Here is a 21,458-nt window from a genome sequence, read left to right on the forward strand (position 1 = left end):
TTTCCGGAAATATAAATAACGAAGTAAACAGATACGTGAAAATTCTACTTAAGTACAGTAACAAAGTATACTTTGTTACATTACAACTCTGGTCAGACGCATTTTGTACTTGCATGTCTAACACAACAAGCTCTCATTTTACTCTATGCAGCTGTCTGCATCTGCTCCGTCAGACTTGCGTCTCATCCCTGTCTCATGGGCGTAAAACACAACCTGAAACGTTTATTAACAATTCAAGTCTATGTTTTTTTATTTTTTTTGTAATATGTGATAATAATAATAAAAAGGCTTAAACATTTTGTCGCCTAGGCTGAGTGGAGGTGTTGTAACTCTGTACAGAGCCAGAGGTTTGTAATCCCGCAGACTCTCCCTTCACTTTTGTGAACTTTATAGAAACTCGCCTCAGTGTCGCATGAATGCTGCCGGCAAGCCAGGTAACTTCTGGTGGTTACTGGTATCTGTTTTGTGTTGTGTGTTCTGTAGGAGACGCTGTCTGACGTAATGGACAGAGCTCCAATAGGAGTACACTTGGCTTTTGTTGGATACTCTTACACCGCTACCTGGTAAACTTAAATTCATTGTTTATGCTTTATTTACATCTAAGAACTCTAACTGGCTTTTTTATTATGTCACCTGGGCATTGTTTAATTGGTCTCTCTTTTATAGTCAGACAGGTGCCATTGACCGCAGTCAAGACATCATGATGAAGATTGACCACACAAGGCTAAGGGACTGTAAGAATCTTTACACACTTGAGAAATTGGTGAGACATTATCAACTTAAAGTCTGTACATATTAGAACTTCCATTTGTCCTTTGGTCAGGTTGCAACAGTTACCTTACAGATACAGCCACCTAGAATTTCCCCTCCCAACATGCCTTTCAGCTTAGCCACTGTGAGTCTCACCCATCGCTTTATTTCCTGAAAGTGCGTATCTAGATTCTACTGTAAACCCTCATATTAATTCAATTCCAGGGTCTCACCAGGAGATTGATCATACTTCATGAAAACACATGAACCAACATGTGAAGTACACTGAAGAATTATGTTTAGTTGTTTAACACCATGGTTTGCACAGAATATTTCCCAAACTTACAGTACAGTATAGTAGTTAAACAGTATAAACCCAGAATGCAACTAAGTGTATTTACTCAAGTACTGTAAGCACAATGTTCAGGGTACTTTATTTTTGTACTGTATTTTCCATTTTAATACTACTAATACTACTATACTTCTACTCCACTACATCTCAGAGGCAAAACATCCTAGGTTTTACTCCAGTACATTACTACATTATATACTACATTGTTCAATACAATATAGAGCTTTAGTTAGACTAGTTACTAAAGTACGGTGTATATTTTGTATCAATAATCTAAATTTAATAGATTAGGTTAGACTTTTTTTTATCCCAAATTGGGAAATGTCAGTGCTACAGCAGCAAAATAGCAGACACACAGCACACATACAGAATCTACATGAAATAATAAATAGGAGAGCAAATATAAAAAACAAGATTAAAAAAAATACAAATGAAAGAATGTACAAACACATTTACAAGTTGGGAATAACAATGTACAACTACTAAAATAGTACTCATAAAGATGTAAGTTAAACCTATGTTTGTGCAAGTTGAACTTAGTGCAGTATTGTGATGAGTCTTATCTAACAATCTATCTCAGTGATGAAGTGTTATAAAGTTGTATTGCCTGTGGTAGGAATGATTTCTTGTAGCGGTCAGTGTGACACCAAAGCTGTCAGAGCCTCTTGGAGAAAGTCCTCCACTGTTGGACCAGTGTGGGGTGGAGAGAGTGGTTGGGGTAATCCATAATAAATAACAGTTTGTTCAGTTACCTACTCTCCACCATAGCTTCAAATGTCACCTGTTTGCAGCCAAAGTGACATGACTCTGAGTTATACTGAAAGTCTGTGGTGTATAAGGTGAACAGGAAAGGAGACAGCACAGTCCCCTGTGGAGCCCCTGTACCACTCACCACAACATCAGACAAAACACGATCTAGACAGACAAACTGTGGTCTGCCTGTCAGGTAGCTGTCTCCTCACCTGGCCAGGTGTGATTGAAAAGCATTCATTACAGAATTTCTAACGGAGATCTTCTCACACTGAAAACACACATTTATTGATTTAGGGTAGGTTAGAAGAATCGCTACCTTCCGCGTGCTAAGTAGCCTAGGAATGCCTCACAATCTTTGGGCACACTCACCGCATTGCAGCATAATTTTTTTATTTAATCTCTGGCTCTGTCCCGCTCCCATTGCTTTCTATGCTCTATCACGTTACCAAGAGTGAGATTGACTCCCGTACTGCGGGACTCCCGCGGGAATACCGTGATCTGCGGGAGTCCTGAAAAATGGTCACCTTCTACCCCACACCTGTGATCTCTTTCATCCCTGTACACACCTCCCTCACATTTTTCTGTTGTAGTCTGGCCTCCAGCTTCCTCCTGTAGGAGTCTTTACACTTCCTCAGTTTCTCCCGCAGTTCGTGCCGTACTTTCCTTAGCTCCTGTCTGTCCCATGACCTAAAAGCTTACTTCTTCTCATTCAGAAGAACCTTTAGGTCACTGGTGATCCATGGCTTGTGATTTGAAAAGCAGCGTACAGTCCGGGAGAGCATGGTGATGTTTTCACAGAATTTTATGTACTCTGTAATGCAGTCTGTCAGGTTATTGATGTCGTCATGTGGCTCACATCCCAGTCTGTAGACTCAAAACAGTCCTGCAGTGCCTCCTCTGCCTCCTGAGTCTGTATGCATCTTTAGCATTTGCATACAGGAGGTCCAAAGTTTTATTGTCTCTAGTGGTGCAGTTAATATATTTTCGAAAGTGATTTGTCCAGTGAAACATGATTAAAATCCCCAGTGATAACCATAAAAGCATTGGGCTGCTGCGTCTGGCATGAGTTGTGTGAATGATGTCAGTATCTGCCTCTGCATCAGCAGATGGTGGAATGTAAACAGTGATCACTATGGCGGACGTAAACTCCCTTGGCAGATAGTACGGACGCAACCCCACAGCCAGCAGTTCAATGTCCGAGTTACAGAGACGTTCTTCCACATCTTACTCACATACAGTGCAAGCCCCCTCCCTTCTTCTTACCTAAGAGAAAAGTTCCGAAGTTGACAGAAGCCATTTTAACACAGATGTTCTAAGTTAACGCTACCTATTAGGGATGGCCTAGTGAAGCCTCATGAAGCTTCATGAATCCTTTTCTTTATTTTCTGAGCCCACTAGATGACATGCTCTGTTCGAAAAGGGTTAAAAGCACACTTAATTTCTGTTTCTTTAGCCTTTTTCTTTAAACCCATAGCGATATCTAGTCGGCTTAGAAAATAATGAAAATGGTTCACAAAGCTTCATTTGGCCATCACTACTACCTATATATTATGCATTTACAGAAACATTCAGCATAATATTTTTATGACCTTATGATATGATAATAATCATTAAAGGTATGTTCTGTGTTGGAAACACACTCGCTCATACACATCAAATATAAGAACAGCTCATTTTAGGTGCAGTAAACCGCTTCAGTCCGTCCTGTGTACACTATGATCTAATTTCAGCCAAGGACCCAGGAAAGCCCCTTCGGGGATCCACCACTAATCTGCCTGGGCACCATCACTGGCCAGCCAAAAATTCTAGGTGGCTCAATCTATATGCAACATTTATAAGACAGCATGTATGTCATATAATGATTACAAATGTTGTTCAGTGGGTTTTTCTTGTTGTGCTGGGCCTGATCTACTCATGGTTTGAATCCAGAGCCAGCGGTGGCAGCTCACAGACACTGTACCAGATTACCTGCCTGAATTGCTGGAGCTCCCGCTCACTCTGGAGGAAGGTCCTACTGTATCCACCCACACTATCACTGAAGAGGAGAAGACTGATCAAATATCAGGACTCGATGAAGACTTACAGAGGTATCAGTTGACACTAATACCATCTTTAACCCATCCATGGACTTTATTTGTTGAAGCGGGGCCCATGCTGAGTACCAATTATTTTTTTATCAGTATCTTTCATTTTACATATCACATAGCCCTTAACATGCTCAGTTATATTTGTATATGTGTTCTGAAGCTTCTTGCAACTTCTTATTCCTGATAGGCTCCATTACAACTCCCGGGAAGTCCCGACTGCTTATTACACCAACTGTTTATTACACCAACCCGTTCTCACTCCCAACTCCAATTACTGACGTATGGTTAGTGGCCCTCAGCATCAAATACTGACGCAAAAGGCACCGGGCAGCTTGACCACGCTGCTGTGAGATGGAACCAGAGAAACCATAGAAAGTTTGGGTAAAATATGTGCACTCTCCGGTGCAATTCCAACCATGAAATGGGGATGTGAACAGTTCAGCCGCCTTTTCAGTTTGGACAGTTGGTTGGAGAACTGTGCTTTAACTAGCTACAGTTTTATTATACAATTTGACTCATTGAGGGACCTCCTCAGGAAAGACAACGTGGACCTAAATAGGAGGGGTAAGAGCCTTTTAAAAGCCAACTTTAGTGTCCACTTACAGAAACTTGAGAAATCTGATAATTGACAAAAAGCCAAAAAAACACTAAATATTAATCACAGGCCCTACAACCCATCCTACAACCCCCGTATTTATATATATATATAAATTGCAGTTCAAACACTGTATTATACAACCCCGAGCCCAAACAAACCCCACAATTCAAATGAGTCCTTTTCCTCAACACAAAAAAACAGTTCTCTTCAGGATAAATGCGTATTTCCTCTCAAAATCAAAACAAATCTCTTTGAGATCCTAGCAACCCCCAAACAAAAGAGAACAGTCAAGTTCCCCGCTGGACACCAAAAACTAACCACTAACCACTATTTTAAATTCAAAATATAATAATATTCTGGACACAATGAGTTAGAAAACCCAAAACCACACCTTATCCCCAGTTAACCTATGATGTTTGAGCTCTCGAAGGACAGCCTCTGAGACAGTTCTGAGGAACAGCCTTGCTGTACTGTCCCTGACCATCTTCACTTCAATCTTCCTTGCCTTCCCATCATTGCTGGGAAAGGTTTTTCTAACTAGCCCAACAGGCCATTGGTTTCTCATGACTTGGTTGTCCCGCAGCAGGACAAATCCCCTGCATGTTAAGCCTTTTGTTTCTCTATATACATCGTCTTTGTCGATCACGATGTACTCCCATTTCCACCGTTCCCAGAATGTGTTGGCTAGACTCTGGACCTGTCACCACTGACGCCTGAAGAGGTTGTTGTCATCAAACTGACCCGGAGATAAAGGATGTGGCCAACCTTCTGGGTAAGGAGAGTGGCAGGAGTAAGAATGACTGAGTGTTCTGGATCTGTGGATACTGAGGTTATGTGGCCTGGCATTAACAATCACTGGGACCTCTGCCATGAGAGTCGTCAGAACTCCATGTGTCAGTTTTGCAGTTCCAGGTTTGAGAAACATGGCATCTAGGATGAGGTGTGTGACCCCAATCATTCGTTCCCAGCTGCCGCCCATATGTGAGGAGTGCGGAGGGTTAAACTTGTACAAAACGTGCATACTTGCTCTGTCAGGTAGGTCTGAATCAGATTGTTGTCTTTGGAGTCAATTTGGAGTTATTTGCAGCTCCAACAAAGCAGTCTTACCTGAACAGCTTCACAGGGCCCCTGATGGCAAGGAAGTGCCTTAGAGCATTAATGAAAATCATGTGTGTGGATGACTTCCCATTGGTTGCTATTTGCTTGACCTCCACTTGTTCGTCGTGACGTGACTAACCAAGGGCCTAACAAGTCAAGCCCTACATAAGTGAAGAGCAGGTCATGTTCTGACTTCCGGTGCGCTGCTCGGCTGCGAACCGCATCCCTGGGCCTAGTTTGCTCGTGTTAAATTTGCATTATGTGTTAACCAGTGTGATTAAGTTGATTGTTGCTTGTCTAAATGTTGCTCGTCTCGTTTGGTCGTATGTAAATTGGAAGATGTATTTACCGTGGATTATATTGACTCTAGTGAGGATTGTCACCTCGATACGCTGCAAAAAGTACCCCGCTGTAGATATGGAGGAAGTGGAAAGTTCCTTGGAACCTCGACCCAGTCCACACTACAGTTGGGACGATCTGCTTGCACTACGCCCTAAATTATCAACCCCATTGCCCCCGATGTTTCGGGATAACATCCCTCCTGAGCTGAGAAGGCCTATCAGGCGCAGGAAACGAGGCAGGAGAGGTGAAATACGCAACCGGCTGCGGCGAAGACCATTATTCTCAGCAACTTACGCTCTCTGAACAACAAGATCGACGAGGTCCGAACCTACACAAGGTACTGTGCCGAATTCCGTGAAGCTTCCTTGCTGTGTTTTACGGAGAGCTGGCTTCAATCCAATATGCCCGAGTCCCTCTTTGAGATAAATGGGTTTACTCTGATCCGGCTCAACAGAAACGCTAACTCGGGGAAATGTAAGGGCGGAGGGATCTGTGTGTACTTCAACGATCTCTGGTGTCGCCAGTTCACCGTTAAATAATCATTATGTGATTCTAACGTCGAGATGCTTTGTTTGACATTAAGACCTTTCTATTTGCCACGAGAATTTGGATGTTTGCTGCTGTTTGTGGTGTATGTTCCACCTAGTGGCAAGGCTGCGTCGGCAGCAGCCACTATAGCGGACCATGTTCATAGACTGCTACAAAAACATCCAGATGCACCTGCCATAGTGTTGGCGGACTTTAACCATTGTCACTTGGACACTGTACTACCTGGTTTTAGTCAGATGGTTAAAAAGGGGACAGACTTTATATACCTCTGACTGCACCACTACTTTGCCAAATCAGTTTCTGTTAAAGTACTCAGATGACTCAACTCTACTGACCTTGTTGAACAAATGTGATGACCTTACACTGTATCAGGGCAATGTGGATTGGTTAGTTAAGTGGTGTGATAAAAATGCTCTCATTATTAACACTGTGAAGACAGAGGAAATCATTTTTGGAATAACCCCGAATTGTCAACTGTCGTCAGTGAAGATTCAGAACTCAGTAATCAGTCAACAAATATTTGGGTGTCATGATAGACGAAACTCTCTCATGGACCTCTCATATAGAATTCATCTGCAAAATTGTGTTTATTTTCTTCGTAGATTGAGATCCTTTGGAGCTAGTAGCCAAATCATTTCTTTGTTTTTCACATCAGTACTTCAGAGTATCATGCTCTACTGTAGTACTGCTTGGCTAAGTAGCCTATCAGTTAAAAATAAAACAAAGCTATTTAATCAGATTAAAATTTGCTCAAAGATTATAGGACTACCTGTAGCATATTCCTTTCAGGAGGCTCACAATAATAGTATGCTTAGACTGGCCAAAAATATTTCAAACGACTCTTCACACAGTGAATATCAGCTTCTGCCTTCAAACAGATGCTTTAGAGTTCATTCTTTTAATCGCATCAGACTTAAAAACTCTTTCATACATCAATCTATCCTGTTGTTAAACCAGCTACATTAAATCCAGTGCAATACTTATTCAGGGTTATACGTCTCCAAGACATTGTCTCTGTGTATGTTTGTGTCATGTTCTGTTGTTATACATGTTTTCTTTGTTTTCCTACTTGGAAGTTTATGTCATTTGTGGTAATGTTTCATGTATGTCTGTTGGTGTTATTAATCTTATGTATGTTTGTATGTATGTGTATGTCCTCTTTTTTATACGAGCTACCCAGGGATGCACAAAGAATTTCAGCCTTGGCTGACAATAAAGTTGTATCGTATCGTATCTTCTGCCCTTCTTGCTTGCAATGCAGCTTCCGACAGGTCACATAGTTGTTGATTGTGCTGCTGATAGATCACTTTCCTCCAACAACCCAAAATCCAGCTGCCCTTACTGCTCCTTTGGTGAAGTGTCGGCCTGTGATGAACTTGCTCGTGCAAGTGTCTGATTAGAAATGTGACGACACAATGTCTGCCAGGAACAAGTACTGGGTGACATTTATCTGACGATATTTGTGCCTTTGAGAGTTTGCTGAGTGGGCTATGTTTCCCATTCCCATTCTAGATGCAGCTAATCTCTTCATAGACCTTGCGCAGTGAGAAAGATTATAACTTTGGCCTGGTCGAGGTGCTCTTTGGCAAGAGGTTTATTGCAGGTATGCCGGCCATGGCAAGCACTGTTTTTTAAACAATGGGGTCAGAGGTTTCTTTGTCTTGTTGACTTAGTTGAGAATCAGTGAGGAAAGCGGGTCCTGTTAGCCAGGAGGCTAGAGCAAGCTGACTAGCTGGGTGGCCTTTGTAGCATGATCAGCTGGGTTTAGATCAGTAGGAATGCAGATCCATTGGCTAGCTTTGTGGACCGTCTGATTCACTGCACTTGGTTATGGACATAAATGTAGAATCACCTTAATTTGTTTGCCAAGAACCACCTTGCTATCAGAGAAGAGTCATCCAATTCAGTGTCCAGCTCCTCTAGGATGGCCACTGCAATCTTGACCACCAGCACAGCTGTGCCAAGCTCAAGCCTAGGAATGGTAAGGTCTGGCTTTGGCGCAAATTTCGCCTCACCTAAGATGAACCCCACTTCACTCTGTCCTTCTGCATTTGTCACTTTTAGGTATGCAACAGCACAGATTGCCTTGATGTAAGCATCACAGAAGACACACATTTCTTTCTTCTGAACATTTCAGTAAATGGCAGTAATGTGTACAGCCTAGAAATCTTGAACCCCTGAAGGGCTTGCAACGAGTTCTGTCATCTTATCCAATCCTCCAAATTGTCTTTCAGCAGTGGCACATCCTATTCACAGGTATCAGTGGTAAGCTCTCTCAGGATAGTACGGCCTTGAATGCTGACAGGTGCAGCATATCCCAGTGGGTCAAACAAACTGTTAATAGTCGACAATACGCCACATCGTGTGAAGAGCTTTTTGATGACTGCCACGGAAAAAGTTTGTTTGTGTTGCATTGGAGGTGAATCTTGGCTGATGTTGAGGTCTTGTGAGCTTTTAGCGAGGTCTTAATCCAAGAAAGCTCTCATGACCTCAGTGTTAGACGCAATGTTGTGCAGCCTGAGGTTGGACTCAGCCAACTATTGCACTGGAGAATGATCTAAACTCGTTGACATAGTAGGACCGTACCACAAACTGTCTTGCTTCAGCACCAAACTCTTCTTCTCTACTTTCATGGCGGTCCTCTTCAGCCCATAGATGGCCACAGCCTTGTAGGGACAATTGCCGAACACATGGACCTTCAAGCGGAACTCCACAACCTTGTTTTCAAGCTGGTGTTCATGAAACCACAGGAAACAAAGTTATTCGTGGTGATCTGCTCTGGAACATCTGCTGTATGTGGGACATAACTGCAACTAGCTCAGTCCTGAAGCGAACAAGGACCCCAAGGAGACTGTTGTTGTGATCTGGATCCCAAAGAAGCACATCACAACTCTGATTTGTCCCAGTTTCTGGGTGTGGTACATTCCAAAACTTGGTAAGTACTAGTGCTCTTGGTGCTTTTTCAGTATGGGAGCTGGTTATGTGTATCCAGTGCTGAAGACTTTCTTTATGAAGTCCACAAAGTGGTCCTTCATTTCAGGTTTCTTTATCAACATGAGGTGGTTGAGTGCATGCCCCCAATTGATTTGAAAATTACCATTTTCATGTGAGGATGGTGTTCGAAGTCTCTGGTGTAGGAATTTCTTCCCTTATTAGGGATGAGGTTACAATCAATGAGGGTAGGTAGTTGGAGGGGTACTCCAACGTTAGCTGACCCCACCATAAAACCGCTGGCACTTCTCCCAGTGTTGTCCATTGTGCCAGAGCATTTCTTGAGGGTATAAAGAGAAGCGTTTCAATGAATGCCAATAAGTTGCTCTGGTCGTCTTACATCACATACATTTTCTTCTTCTTATCAGGATGTCCTTTGGGGTAGACATTTACCAGAGTTATCTTGGAACAGGATTTACTTTGGAGCCTTCCCCACTGAGATATAACGATTACTGTTGCACTCTGAACAGTGGATGTCAGCTTTGCAGTCTTTAGCTTAAAGGGGTGATAGAATGCAAAACCGATTTTACCCTGTCATAGTTGAATAACGGCAGTAAATAGGACATACATAGAACCTCAAAAACCAATTGACACCCCTTTCTTCTGCAAATCTCACAATTTGAAACTGCCTCTGAAAACGGGCGAATCTGAACAAAGCTAAAAGTTGACGTCAACTTCTCAAATCCTCCTCATTTGGCTCAACCTTCTATCTTTGTAACGCCCCAAATTTTACATAGCCACTAACTGATCTGAGGTCAGTTAGTCTTCTAAATCTAGGTCGTGCAGATCTTTGCTATTCCATTACAAAATTCACTTCTGAGACTTTTTTATGAGAGAAATCAACTATGTAAAGCTCAAATATGGGCCATTTTATGAAAATTGATGGCTAATTGCAAATTTGGTAAGTCAGTGTCGGATTTCACAAGCTCCACAATCTGCCGGGACAGAAGGCGGCTGCTGGCCGGGTTTGCTTCCCTGTCGGCCTCTCCCCCCTTCACAGACCCGCTGAGCTGGAGCTGTGTCAGGATCTCCCACACGAGCTGCGCAGTGTACTTTAGAAAAGAAGAAAGTTTGGAGGTTTTGCAAGGATATTGAAAATGAACCACGGTTGTAAATGCAGTGTTGCAGACTGTACAACGGAATAGACTACTGGCCCAGAGAAAAGGGTTTAGAATGAGTATATCAGACGAGAGGGAGTTGTTGATCTAACGCAGCGCTGCAGAGGCACTGGCAGAAGACAGGCTTGCAGGGGTTCACTCTCCTCTCCCCGCGCTTACTAGCTACAAGGTGAGTTAATTCTTTGGTGGAGGTTTTTTTATGTCGCAAGAGTAATGTTAGAACAACACTAGTTATAATGAAAGTGTCGAAACTTTTTTATTTTGTCTCGGCTGTTTTAGCCGCTGCGGCTCTCGCCTGGGCATGTCTGGGCATGTAACAGACAATGTGCCTGTGTTTGTGCGCTGTGCAGCGGTGTGTGAGTGTGTCAGTGTGTGTGTGTCTGTGTTTGTGTGTGTGTGCTGTGCAGCGGTGTGTGTGTCTGTGTTTGTGTGTGCGCGCTGTGCGCAGGGCAGCAGTGTGTGTGTGTGTGTGTTTGTGTGTGTCTGAAATATGAGACCTGCTGTCGCGTCTCTAATGTGTGTGTATTGGGATTTGCTCAACCAATCAACCAATCAGGGTCTGGGGAGGAAGAGTTCCCAACTTCTGTTTTGCTGTCCGAAATGGGGTTCTGAGTTATCCACTGCTTTGCTGGAAATCTCTCACTTCTGAGAAATACTACGCTGGAGGCTTGTAAGGCAAAGCTGTTTTCATTTCGGCATGAGTTTGCACAAACTTAACAAAAGAATGAGAAAGGTGGGTATGGAATTTGATGTTCTTTATCGTATCGAGACTATCTCTTTACAGAGTTACATATGTATACGGGGGACTGACCCACTGGGGCAGTTGACGTGGATACCAACTTCATTGATTTCTACTGTGTGAGCAGGAGACTTGTGAGCACCTGAAAGCTACGAGTCTGTGAAGGGAAGATGTTACATCTGCTCACCTTGTGTTAAAAGAGAGATGGTCTCCGAGCCCCTGACATCTGGTCTGCCCTTCCTCACTTGTATTTATGAGTAAAGACAGAGAAGGGTACTGTACGGCATATTGCATGATATACTCTGCTAACGAGCCCAGGTGTAGCGAGGCGTCCCTCTTCCTTGGGGAATCGCGAGGTGGGTCGTCTGGTGCACGCATCCTTGCATTCTCCTTTGTGTGTTGAACAGCAAAGCACATTTTCCGCTATCGAACATGACCTAGTCGGTGGGTATAGCGGGACTCTAGGAGTGCTACAATAGTTAGAAGCTGCTGCTATAAACATTTCAAGCCTGGGAGCTGGCCATGATGGTGGGAGTATCCATCTGCATTCATGAGCTGGTGAACGCTGGCACTGCCAGCTGACACCGGACATTTCCCTGAAACAAATGCAGTGATGAATAAAGTTGGAGACTGCTGCTATGGAGCTGATACCAATATTTAAGGAGCAGGCATGAATGTTCGCCTAGCTGTTAGCTCAGAGATGATCTACCACATAGCTCGGATTTGAGTTGATGTGAATAGACAGCAGATAAAAGACACCCATGCCAATGCTGACTAAGTTTAGCTGATGGCGGGCTCAAATTGTGTTTGAGGCTTAAACATCCAATGTTGACCATACAAACCTCAATCGTGCTTGTATGGTTTTATATTGCCAGCACGTACTAGAGAGGCCCGTTAATGCTTTTCTTTTTTTCTTTTTTTTCTTAATATTTTATTTGGAAAAGGCATACTAGTATTTCAGCAAATGAACAAGTAAATACACAAATTATACTTTTTTGGTTTTTTTAAGTATATATATGTATATATACACAGAGAAGAGTATTCTAAGAAAAGAGAAATTAAATTGTATTCTTTGTGAACCATTTAGTCCACATGAAGACATTACAGAGATCCATCATCTCTTCCACGAATATAAGTCCGTTTATATCCTTCCATAACATAAATTTGCATATACAGATCAATATCCACATGCATAACCACATTTTGCAACGTATAATCATATGCTTATTTGTACTAAAATCTGTCAACAATTTTCTCGACTATTAGAAAAATAACTATATACAATGGAACCAAGGGATTTTTAATTTCTATTATGGAATAAGAGTATGGAAAATCAGTGAAATCATACAAAGTCTGCTGGTGTTGGGGCTATAAATTCAATCCATTTATTCCAGATCTGATAAAATTGGTCTCTTTGGGTCCTCAAACAATATGTCAGCTTTTCCATTAAGAACATTTACAAAATTATTCCAGGCACTGGGTTCAGCCATTTTCTAGTGATTGATTTTTTACTTGCTGCCAGGAGGGCCTGCATCATTTTTGTATCTCTCCTTCCTGTCAGGAACTCAACATGGGAATTTGAGTTCCAAATACCTTGGCTAATGTTTTGTGAATGGTATTCCAATATAGGTAAAATTTAGGGCAGTCTCAGAATATGTGGAAATGATTTGCCTCCATTGAGCCACACTGCCACAGCATGTTGGGCTCCTATTATTGTATTTTTCCTGGTGAGGCATAAAATATCTAATAACATTTTTCCAGCAGTGTTCTCTCCACTCGGCAGTTGAGGACCACTGGAAGCTGCATACTTGCCCCCAAGTTTCCTCAGAGAGCCTTATTCCTGCTTCTTTTTCCCACTTATCTTTAATATATAAGGTGTTTTCATTCTTAGTGAAAAAAAGAGCATTATACAATTTTGAAATTGACTTATTTGGTATTACCTTAAAGGCTGAATTCAGGATCTTGTGAAACTCAAATTCTACTGTTGATAAATCTGTAAGACTGCACTTCTTATTAAAATAATGTCGTACTTGGAGGTATCTGAAAAAGTCACTATGTTCCAGGCCATGTTTGTCCTGCAGAGACTTGAAACTCTGTAGCGTACCCTTGTGTGTAAAAGAAAGATAGGTTGTAAGTCCTTTCCTTGTCCAGGTTTCAAATATTTTATCCATCCTATTTGGAATGAAGTCTGTATCATATGCACACCATCTAAAAAGTCTTAGCATATTACCAATTCAATTTGACTTGACCACCTTATGCCATATTTTTTATGTAAGATTTATCCAAGGGTTTTTTAACTCGTCAAGTTAAGCTGCAAGTCCTCTATTGTTGCTTGTAGGGTTGAAATTTGTTGCCACTTCTAATTCCATCTCCTTCCATTTGTACTCCCCCGTTGCACCAATACAGCAAAGGAATTAGCTGTGAGGCATAAAAGTACTTTCTTAGGCTAGGGAGAGCCATGCCTCCACTGTTTTTTCTCAGTTGTAAAATATTAAACTGAATTCTTGGTTTCTTTCCTTGCCAGACAAATCTTGAGATCCATTTATCCCATTCCTTAAATTGATTCTCATTCACCTACACTGGGAGAGTCCGGAAAATATACAGTAATTTGGGGAGGATGCTCATTTTTACTGCATCTATTCTTGAACTCAAACTCAAAAAAGGGATAAGGCTGATTATATATATATTATTATATATATCTGATTTTATTTTCAAAGATAATGGCCCATAGTTTTATAGTGATAGTTTTAAGGGATCTTTTGTCAAATTGATTCCTAGATATTTTAGTGATTCAGCTTCCCAATTAATGTTATATTCATCCTTAAGATGTTTTGAAGCAATAAAGTTTAGAGTCATAACTTGTGTTTTCGATATGTTAAGTTTATAGCCTGATACCTTCCCAAAGTCAGTCAGCAATGTCATCAAACATGTAAATGATTTTTCAGGCTCCTCCAGATAGAACAGGACATCGTCAGCAAATAAAGCACATTTCTGTTCGATCCCTGCCACCTTAATGCCTTTTATACCATAATTTTGTCTTATTGCTTGGCCTAGGGGTTCAATAAATAGAGCAAAGAGGAGAGGGGAGATTGGGCAACCCTGCCTAGTTCCTCTCTCCAGCATAAAAGAATTAGTAAGATCTCTATTAATCTTTATTCGCGCTGTAGGCTTATCATATAGAGCCTGAATTACTCTAATAAATCTATCCTGAAATCCCAATTTTCCCAAAATTTTATATAAAAAAGTCCATCTAACTGAGTCAAAGGCCTTTTCTGCGTCTAGTCCCACTATCATTGATTTAATCTTGTCTTTAGTTATCTGTTCCAGAATGTGTAGGGTCCTTCTTATGTTGTCTAAAGTTTGTCTGTGCCGGATGAATCCAGTCTGGTCTAGGTGGATGAGGTCGGGTAACAGGTTTTCTAGTCTGCGAGCTAAAATTGATGTGAATAACTTGTAATCCAAATTTAAAACACTGATAGGCCTGTAGTTGCCACATTCCTGTTTGTCTTCATCCTCCTTGGGAATAACTGAGATAATTGCCTCCCTCCAGGAGGGAGGAATTTCTCCTTTTTGCATAATCCAGTTAAATGTCCTAAGTAGTAATGGAGATCTGTACCACTCCGTAGTAAAACCATCTGAGCCTGGAGACTTACCAACCTTTAATTTAGAGATAGCCAAATCCATTTCTGTGATAGAGATTGGCCGAGTTAACTCAACGTTATTTGAATTTGTCAGTTTGAGCAGTTCTAGGGGGCTCAAGAAAGCGTCAATTTGGTTCTCGTTGGATGCCTGGGGTTGGGAATATAGCTCCCGGTAAAATTTCTCAAAGCTCTCTTGGATTTTCCCTAATTTATCTTCGATCCGTTTTGTTTTGGGATTTTTTAGTTTATAGATCGTATTTTCAACCTGTTGTTTGCGTAATTTGTACACTAAAGGTTTTGCTGATTTGCCTCCTACTTCGTAATTCTTTTGCTTCAGGAATAGCAGCCTTTTCTGTGTTTCTAGTGTGTATAGGTCATCAATTTCCTTTTGCAGTTGTTTAATTTCTCCTTTGTGGTTAAGATTACCTCTATTGCTATCAGCAATTTGTAACTGTTTTAGTTTCCCCTACAGGTTCGCCAATCTTTGACCTCTAAGTTTCTTCTGATATGTAGTAATAGAAATAACTTTCCCTCTCATTACGGCTTTCAATGTGTCCCACGCCATTATTGGTGATACTTCTCCTGAATCATTAAATTCTGTATACTCTTTAATGTCTTCTTTAAGTTTGTCCAGTATTTTTGGGTCATTAAGAATGTTTGAGTTTAATTTCCACTGCGTATTTCTTATTTTGCCTTTCCAGAATTAATGACATAGAAATCGGGCTATGGTCTGAAAGGTCAATCGGTGCAATATTACAGTCTTTTATCTTAAATCTATCTTTACTAAACATGAAGAAGTAGTCTATCCTTGAGTAGACTGAATGTGGAAAAGAGTAATGTGTATAGTCTCTGCTGGAGGGGTATAGTTCCTTCCACACATCTATAATGCCCAGCTCGTCCATAAGAGATTTCACTTTCTTAATCAGGGGCCTATTCTGAATAGCTGCTCCTGACGAATCTAATGCTGGGTTTAGCCTGATATTAAAATCCCCTCCACATATTACCACCCCCTGAGAGTTGACCATTAGGTCAAAGATACGTCTATAGAATAACCATTCGCTTCCTGGTGGGGCATTCACATTCAATAATGTTATTTCAGTCCCCTCTATTCTCCCTGTGATGCTAACAAATCTCCCCTCTTTTTCCTTAGTCTCTGAAAGATGCTCGTAGTTAAGTGTACTATATTGTGGCCCAGCCACAATATGAGGAGAAAAATACATGTTCAGATTGACTCATGTGTTTCTTGAAGGAGAGCTACCTGAGCCTTCTCTTTTTTAATTTTGAAAAAATCTTAGTTCTTTTAACTGGATTCAGAACCCCATTAATGTTAAATGAAATTAATTTCATAGGTCCATTATGCATTTTGTTTTAACTGAAATAAATGATCACTCTTCCCTTCAAAATAAGCAGTTAGTAAGCCCTTCTCAATCAAAAAAACAAAACCAGTAACCAGAACTACAACAAGGAAAATCTTGAACATTAAACAAGGCGAGTTTTCACAACAACAGTGAGGTCTCTTCATAGACCTGTCTGACTCTGAGGGATAACTTCTGTATCCTAAGTGGACTAGAGGGCCCTCACTAAAAACAATAATTCATTGGATTTACTCAATTGAATAGTGGACATTGTTTGCACACAAATTGTTTGCTTTGGTAGTCACTTAAACAATTGTGTTCCATCAACACAGATTATTCACGTTTAAACAACACAGACTAATCACGTTCAATCAACACAGACTATTCACGTTCAATCAACACAGACTAATCACGCTCAATCAACACAGACTATTCACGTTCAATCAACACAAACTATTCATGTTCAATCAACACAAGTACTTTATATTGAAATAAAGTTAATGGAATGTGATTATTGTAAATATTTTTTTTACACTAAGTTAAATTGTAATTTCTATGTTCTAAATCTATATGTATTAATAAAATAAATTACAGTTAACCAAGGAAAGTGGAAATCAAGTGCAACTGGACTGGTTAAGGTTTCTTGAAGGGGTTTTGCTTCTCATCTGAGAGGCTTATTTAGTTCTGACTGAACAACTATCATTCAGCCACAACTGAAGAAGCCTCTTGGATAAGAAGTGAAACGTCTTCAAGAAACCCTAGCCAGTCCAGTTGCCATTGATTTCGACATTTCTTGGATAACCATGACCTGGAAGATTTCACAAACAAATTACTAAAGAAATAAACAATTATCAAATGTATTGTTGTGGACATTTCACTTTACTATTGTAAACATTAACAATATATTTTCATTAAAAACTATAAGCCTGTTCAATTCTGACATTTTATTCAACAAATGAATACTGCACAGGTATGGCTAGAAAAAAAGATTTTGGAACAATGCTATATTAACAGGGCAAAACATTGGAATGGTAAAATCCTATTGTGCCTGGTGTACTGTACAGTAATCAAGACTGTAAAACATGGACCTGGTGGTTCCAAAACCAGGCTGCAACAGTGCATCCAGGGGTGTACTGCACTAGAATATCACTGGATTGGTGATAACAAAACCAGGCTGCAACACCACTCTCTCAAGGAATGTAAAATTGAACTGCAAACTGCATTTATAAAACAATTCACTCCATGGGAAGATATGGTTTTTGAACAATGTATTGTATTTCAACACATTAACACATGGAAAAGTAAAATGCAAATGTGCCTTGTACTGTGAAGTAAACTGTAAAAGAAAAATATCACAGGACTTTCACTGGATCACTGGAAAATATCACTCAAGAACAATGAGCTCTCTTCACTGGTGGAGCTTAGTTTTCAAGCTTTGAGCCTTTCTTGACAGTTCAACTGCATCCACCTCCATGATTATCTTTTGAATTACCTCAAAAGCGTAGCGGATGTTTGTAGGGTACTGCATGTTTAATGCATAAAAGAGTCCAAACAACATTGCCGACGCAAGGGCTACATTCTCAAGATCTCGACATGCCACCACACCCTCGATGACTATTCCGACGTCAGAGGGTTCGCTGTTGGCAGTATCTTTCACAACATAGATCCCCACTGTCGTCATCTCTATGGCACTGAAGAAATGAGTCTCAGCCATGTCCTGGTGAAAAGAAAAGGACAATTATTTTAACTCAGACATCATTAGGACATAGAGCATCTTTTAAACTACACCAAAGTTACTTCCAACATTACTTTTTGCATAAAGTAACAGCAGACACACTAATGTTGTTTGATTAACTGAAATTACAGTACATTTGCTATTACAGAAACAGTTAAGTACCTTAAAATGTATCGTTTGGGTACCGTACTAATACAGAATTCCAGATGACCAGTACCCAAACTCTAGCCAACACACTAAAGGGGGCTTTCACACCTGAATGAACCAAAGTTCATGTTTTGATATATTCGGTTAGTTGGCTCTTTTCATCGTTTGGTAGGTGTGAAAGCCCCCTAAGTGTATAAAAATGCAGTACAAAATGCAGCACAACATTTTTTGGCTACAGTTGAATACATAAAATGTGCCAGGGCTTTTGTGATCCATTTTTTTTTAACTTATATTTAAGCTTTTGTTTGCTACCCTGGCAAAGGAATTTCATGGGATAGACATCCTATTTCTTTTTACATTATTTTAAGTTAAAGGGAAAGCTAACTTGTATTGTTTTGTTAAAGCAGATAAAACATGTTTGTAGTTTACATTTAGATTACAAAGTATCTTCTACTATTCAACTTCTGTGGTTCTCTCTGCCCATTCATTTATTTTTATGTAGATGTTTTTTTCAGATGTGCAAGTTCAATTAACAGCAAAATTACAGCTAATTCTGTGGTTGTATAGCAACCAACAAGAGCAGCATATTCATAGTTTTCACGTGACGTCACATTCTAAGGACAACGCTCCCTAGGAGGGTAAAAAATACATTTTCCGCTGCCTGCCAACCAGGAAGCAAGTGATACACTGTTACTTTAAATTAGTTACTTTTGTGTTGCCAAAATGCTGGATGGTAGTTGTGCTTTAATATACTAATTGCATGTGGACCGCAAAACTGATTGGTCAGCTGGATAGCCTTGCAATGCCTCCAAGCCCACAGGAAGTGCTCCATACTTTGAAGTACATTTTCAGAATGTGATACATTTTGAACATTTGAAAAGTCTATAAGAGCCGCACATATATAATTTTACTCCCTTTAAGTAAGCGAGAGCTAAACAGGAATTTAGCCTGTTTGGCCGGCAAAAGTTGACACAATGGAAGCTGTAATGCTATCACCAACTAGCGTTTTGGTGGTGTAATTGCAGAACAACGCCGAAACCAACACACAAGTATAAATGCATGGCTACGGCGTAGACTTGATGCAGAAGTATAAATTAACCTTAACTCAAATTATTATTCTCTACCCATCTCTGCCAACCTAATCCCAACATGAAGAATTCTTACTGCTACTTTCCCTGCTGCCCCAATCTCTTCTCAAACACCTTCAGGAAATTTGCAGTGAATAAGTCCAACTGTGAGAGGAACCTTGACTATAAAGGCATGGTGGTGATCCGTTTAAACTCTGCATTTATCTGAAACATTAGTACAGGGTCATGCATACAAAATATTAGTTAGACCTAAAACTGAGGTTGGGAAGAAATATCATTTAAATGTGGTTCAACTGAATTCAATGAAACAAATGTAAAGTTATTAACGTATGTCATTATTTCTTGCTGCAACAATCCCTTTATTTGTCAAATACCATCTTTATATTTTCATGCTTCTTTTCCTTAGAGAAATTTCATCTTTAAGAGTTGATCAAATGCAGTATTTCCAAACATGAATGTAGTAAACTGTGGATGCCCACCACAGTTTCATATCAGACATACTACAATACATAAACCTGTATAAGCATTCAAATAAGCCTGCAAACCACATCATTGCATGCAAAGTGGAGCCAAGTGTTAGTCTAACCTTAATCTACCACACAAGATTTCACAATTTTACTGATACGTTTTTTTACTTGCCTCCATTACATCAAAGAGAGCTGGCCATCTCTCTTGAAAGTCGCTGATCATCGGAGCACAACGTATTACTTCTTGTCTTCTTAATGCAAACGTTTTCTCCAATTTAGCCCTAATTGTCTCTCTGTTATTACGCTGCTTGATATCTGAAATGAGTTCAACCCTTATCGTCTCCAGGGACTCTTCGCACTCCCCAAGTGGAAAGGAAGCATAGTAGGCCACTTCACCCCTCTTTGGTTTCTTAACGTCAAAGGCAGGACTACGTTTACCATCAGGTTTATGTTTCAAAGCATTTACACATACTTCAGGACATCCTACTTTCCGGAGATGTGTGCGGTAGTTGGACAGCTTGAATTTGAGGCTGGTCTTCCATCCTCCATAGCCAGTAGCTGAGCCTCTCTCTTGTAAACATGGATGCCTCTTGATGAGCGCCTCAGCAACTTGGTCAAACTTCCTGTCTGTGACATAGACTTTGTGCTGGACTATTGCTTGTATCAACCCCTCTAGTATATCGGACTTCAGCTTTGGATCAGGAATGAGCAGGGTCCCCTTTTCTCTGAAAGCTGCGTCGGCTTGTTCAAGCTTAAACTCTGTATCATATGAAAAACGAGGAACATAAAAAAAATCTGGCCACGAAGACCTTGAACAGGTGGACTGTGGTAATGAGAATTATTGTGCTATCATCAGAAGAACATAAGGAGTCATCATTGTGAGTGGTTGGTGAGTCGACGTCAGTACAGTGATCTCCACCGAGAGGTCTGCAGGATGTAGCTTTGTCTTGTACTTCTTCCATAGAAGTGAGGTTCATGAAGTCGTTGCCAAAAAATGTATCCATAAACTGCAGTCGAAAGGATTGGTTTATTTTACATTGAGTCTTTATCTCAGTCTCTAGGTCAGTTACATTTGCAGGTAGACCAGAAGGAAACACCACCCTCTGACAGCTGTCTGGCCCCAGGATTACTCTGAGAATCGCTGTCATGGTCTTACTGCACTGTCTGTTAAGAAAAAGAACAATAATACGTCTGTCATCTGAAAGAGTAAACTGTTGAGATCACATGTGCAAGTATGCAAGTTTGTCAAACACCATGCTAAGGAGGAAAGGCATCCAAGACATAAACATATAGACCAAGGTTATTATAGTTTAGCATTTTCTAGTTTTAATTTGTTTTAAAATGAGTTTGCTGTTTTTTTTTTTAAAGGTTGGTTTTAGTTAACTTTTATTAGTTTCAGTGTAAGTTTAATCTTTCTATGTATTATGGGAGTCTGTAGCTTTCTCCCGACTTTCACCAACAAGATGCCAGGCAGACTAAAACGGGCACAGCTAAGAAATTTGAAGAGATTTCATTTCTACCCGAAATATTAGTCTTATGTAGGCCCTATAAAATAAATTGGCAAAGACGAAAACTAAAGACATTACTTTATAATTTGAGTTTATTTTTGATAGTTTTGCAAGCAAACAGTTACAATTATAATTTTTTT

At 40.4% G+C, this 21,458-nt stretch overlaps 1 protein-coding gene across 1 annotated transcript in view; it reads left to right on the forward strand.

The window, feature by feature from the left end:
* dmpk (DM1 protein kinase) overlaps nucleotides 1–21,458 on the forward strand; it is a 76,218-nt gene that overhangs the window by 22,181 nt on the left and 32,579 nt on the right. Inside the window, 3 exon segments of the mRNA XM_028595385.1 lie at nucleotides 484–563; nucleotides 667–763; nucleotides 3,785–3,942. Of these exon segments, the coding sequence (XP_028451186.1) occupies nucleotides 484–563; nucleotides 667–763; nucleotides 3,785–3,942 (335 nt within the window).

This window comes from Perca flavescens, chromosome 13 (assembly GCF_004354835.1).
Source record: "Perca flavescens isolate YP-PL-M2 chromosome 13, PFLA_1.0, whole genome shotgun sequence".
Taxonomy (NCBI): Eukaryota; Metazoa; Chordata; class Actinopteri; order Perciformes; family Percidae; genus Perca; species Perca flavescens.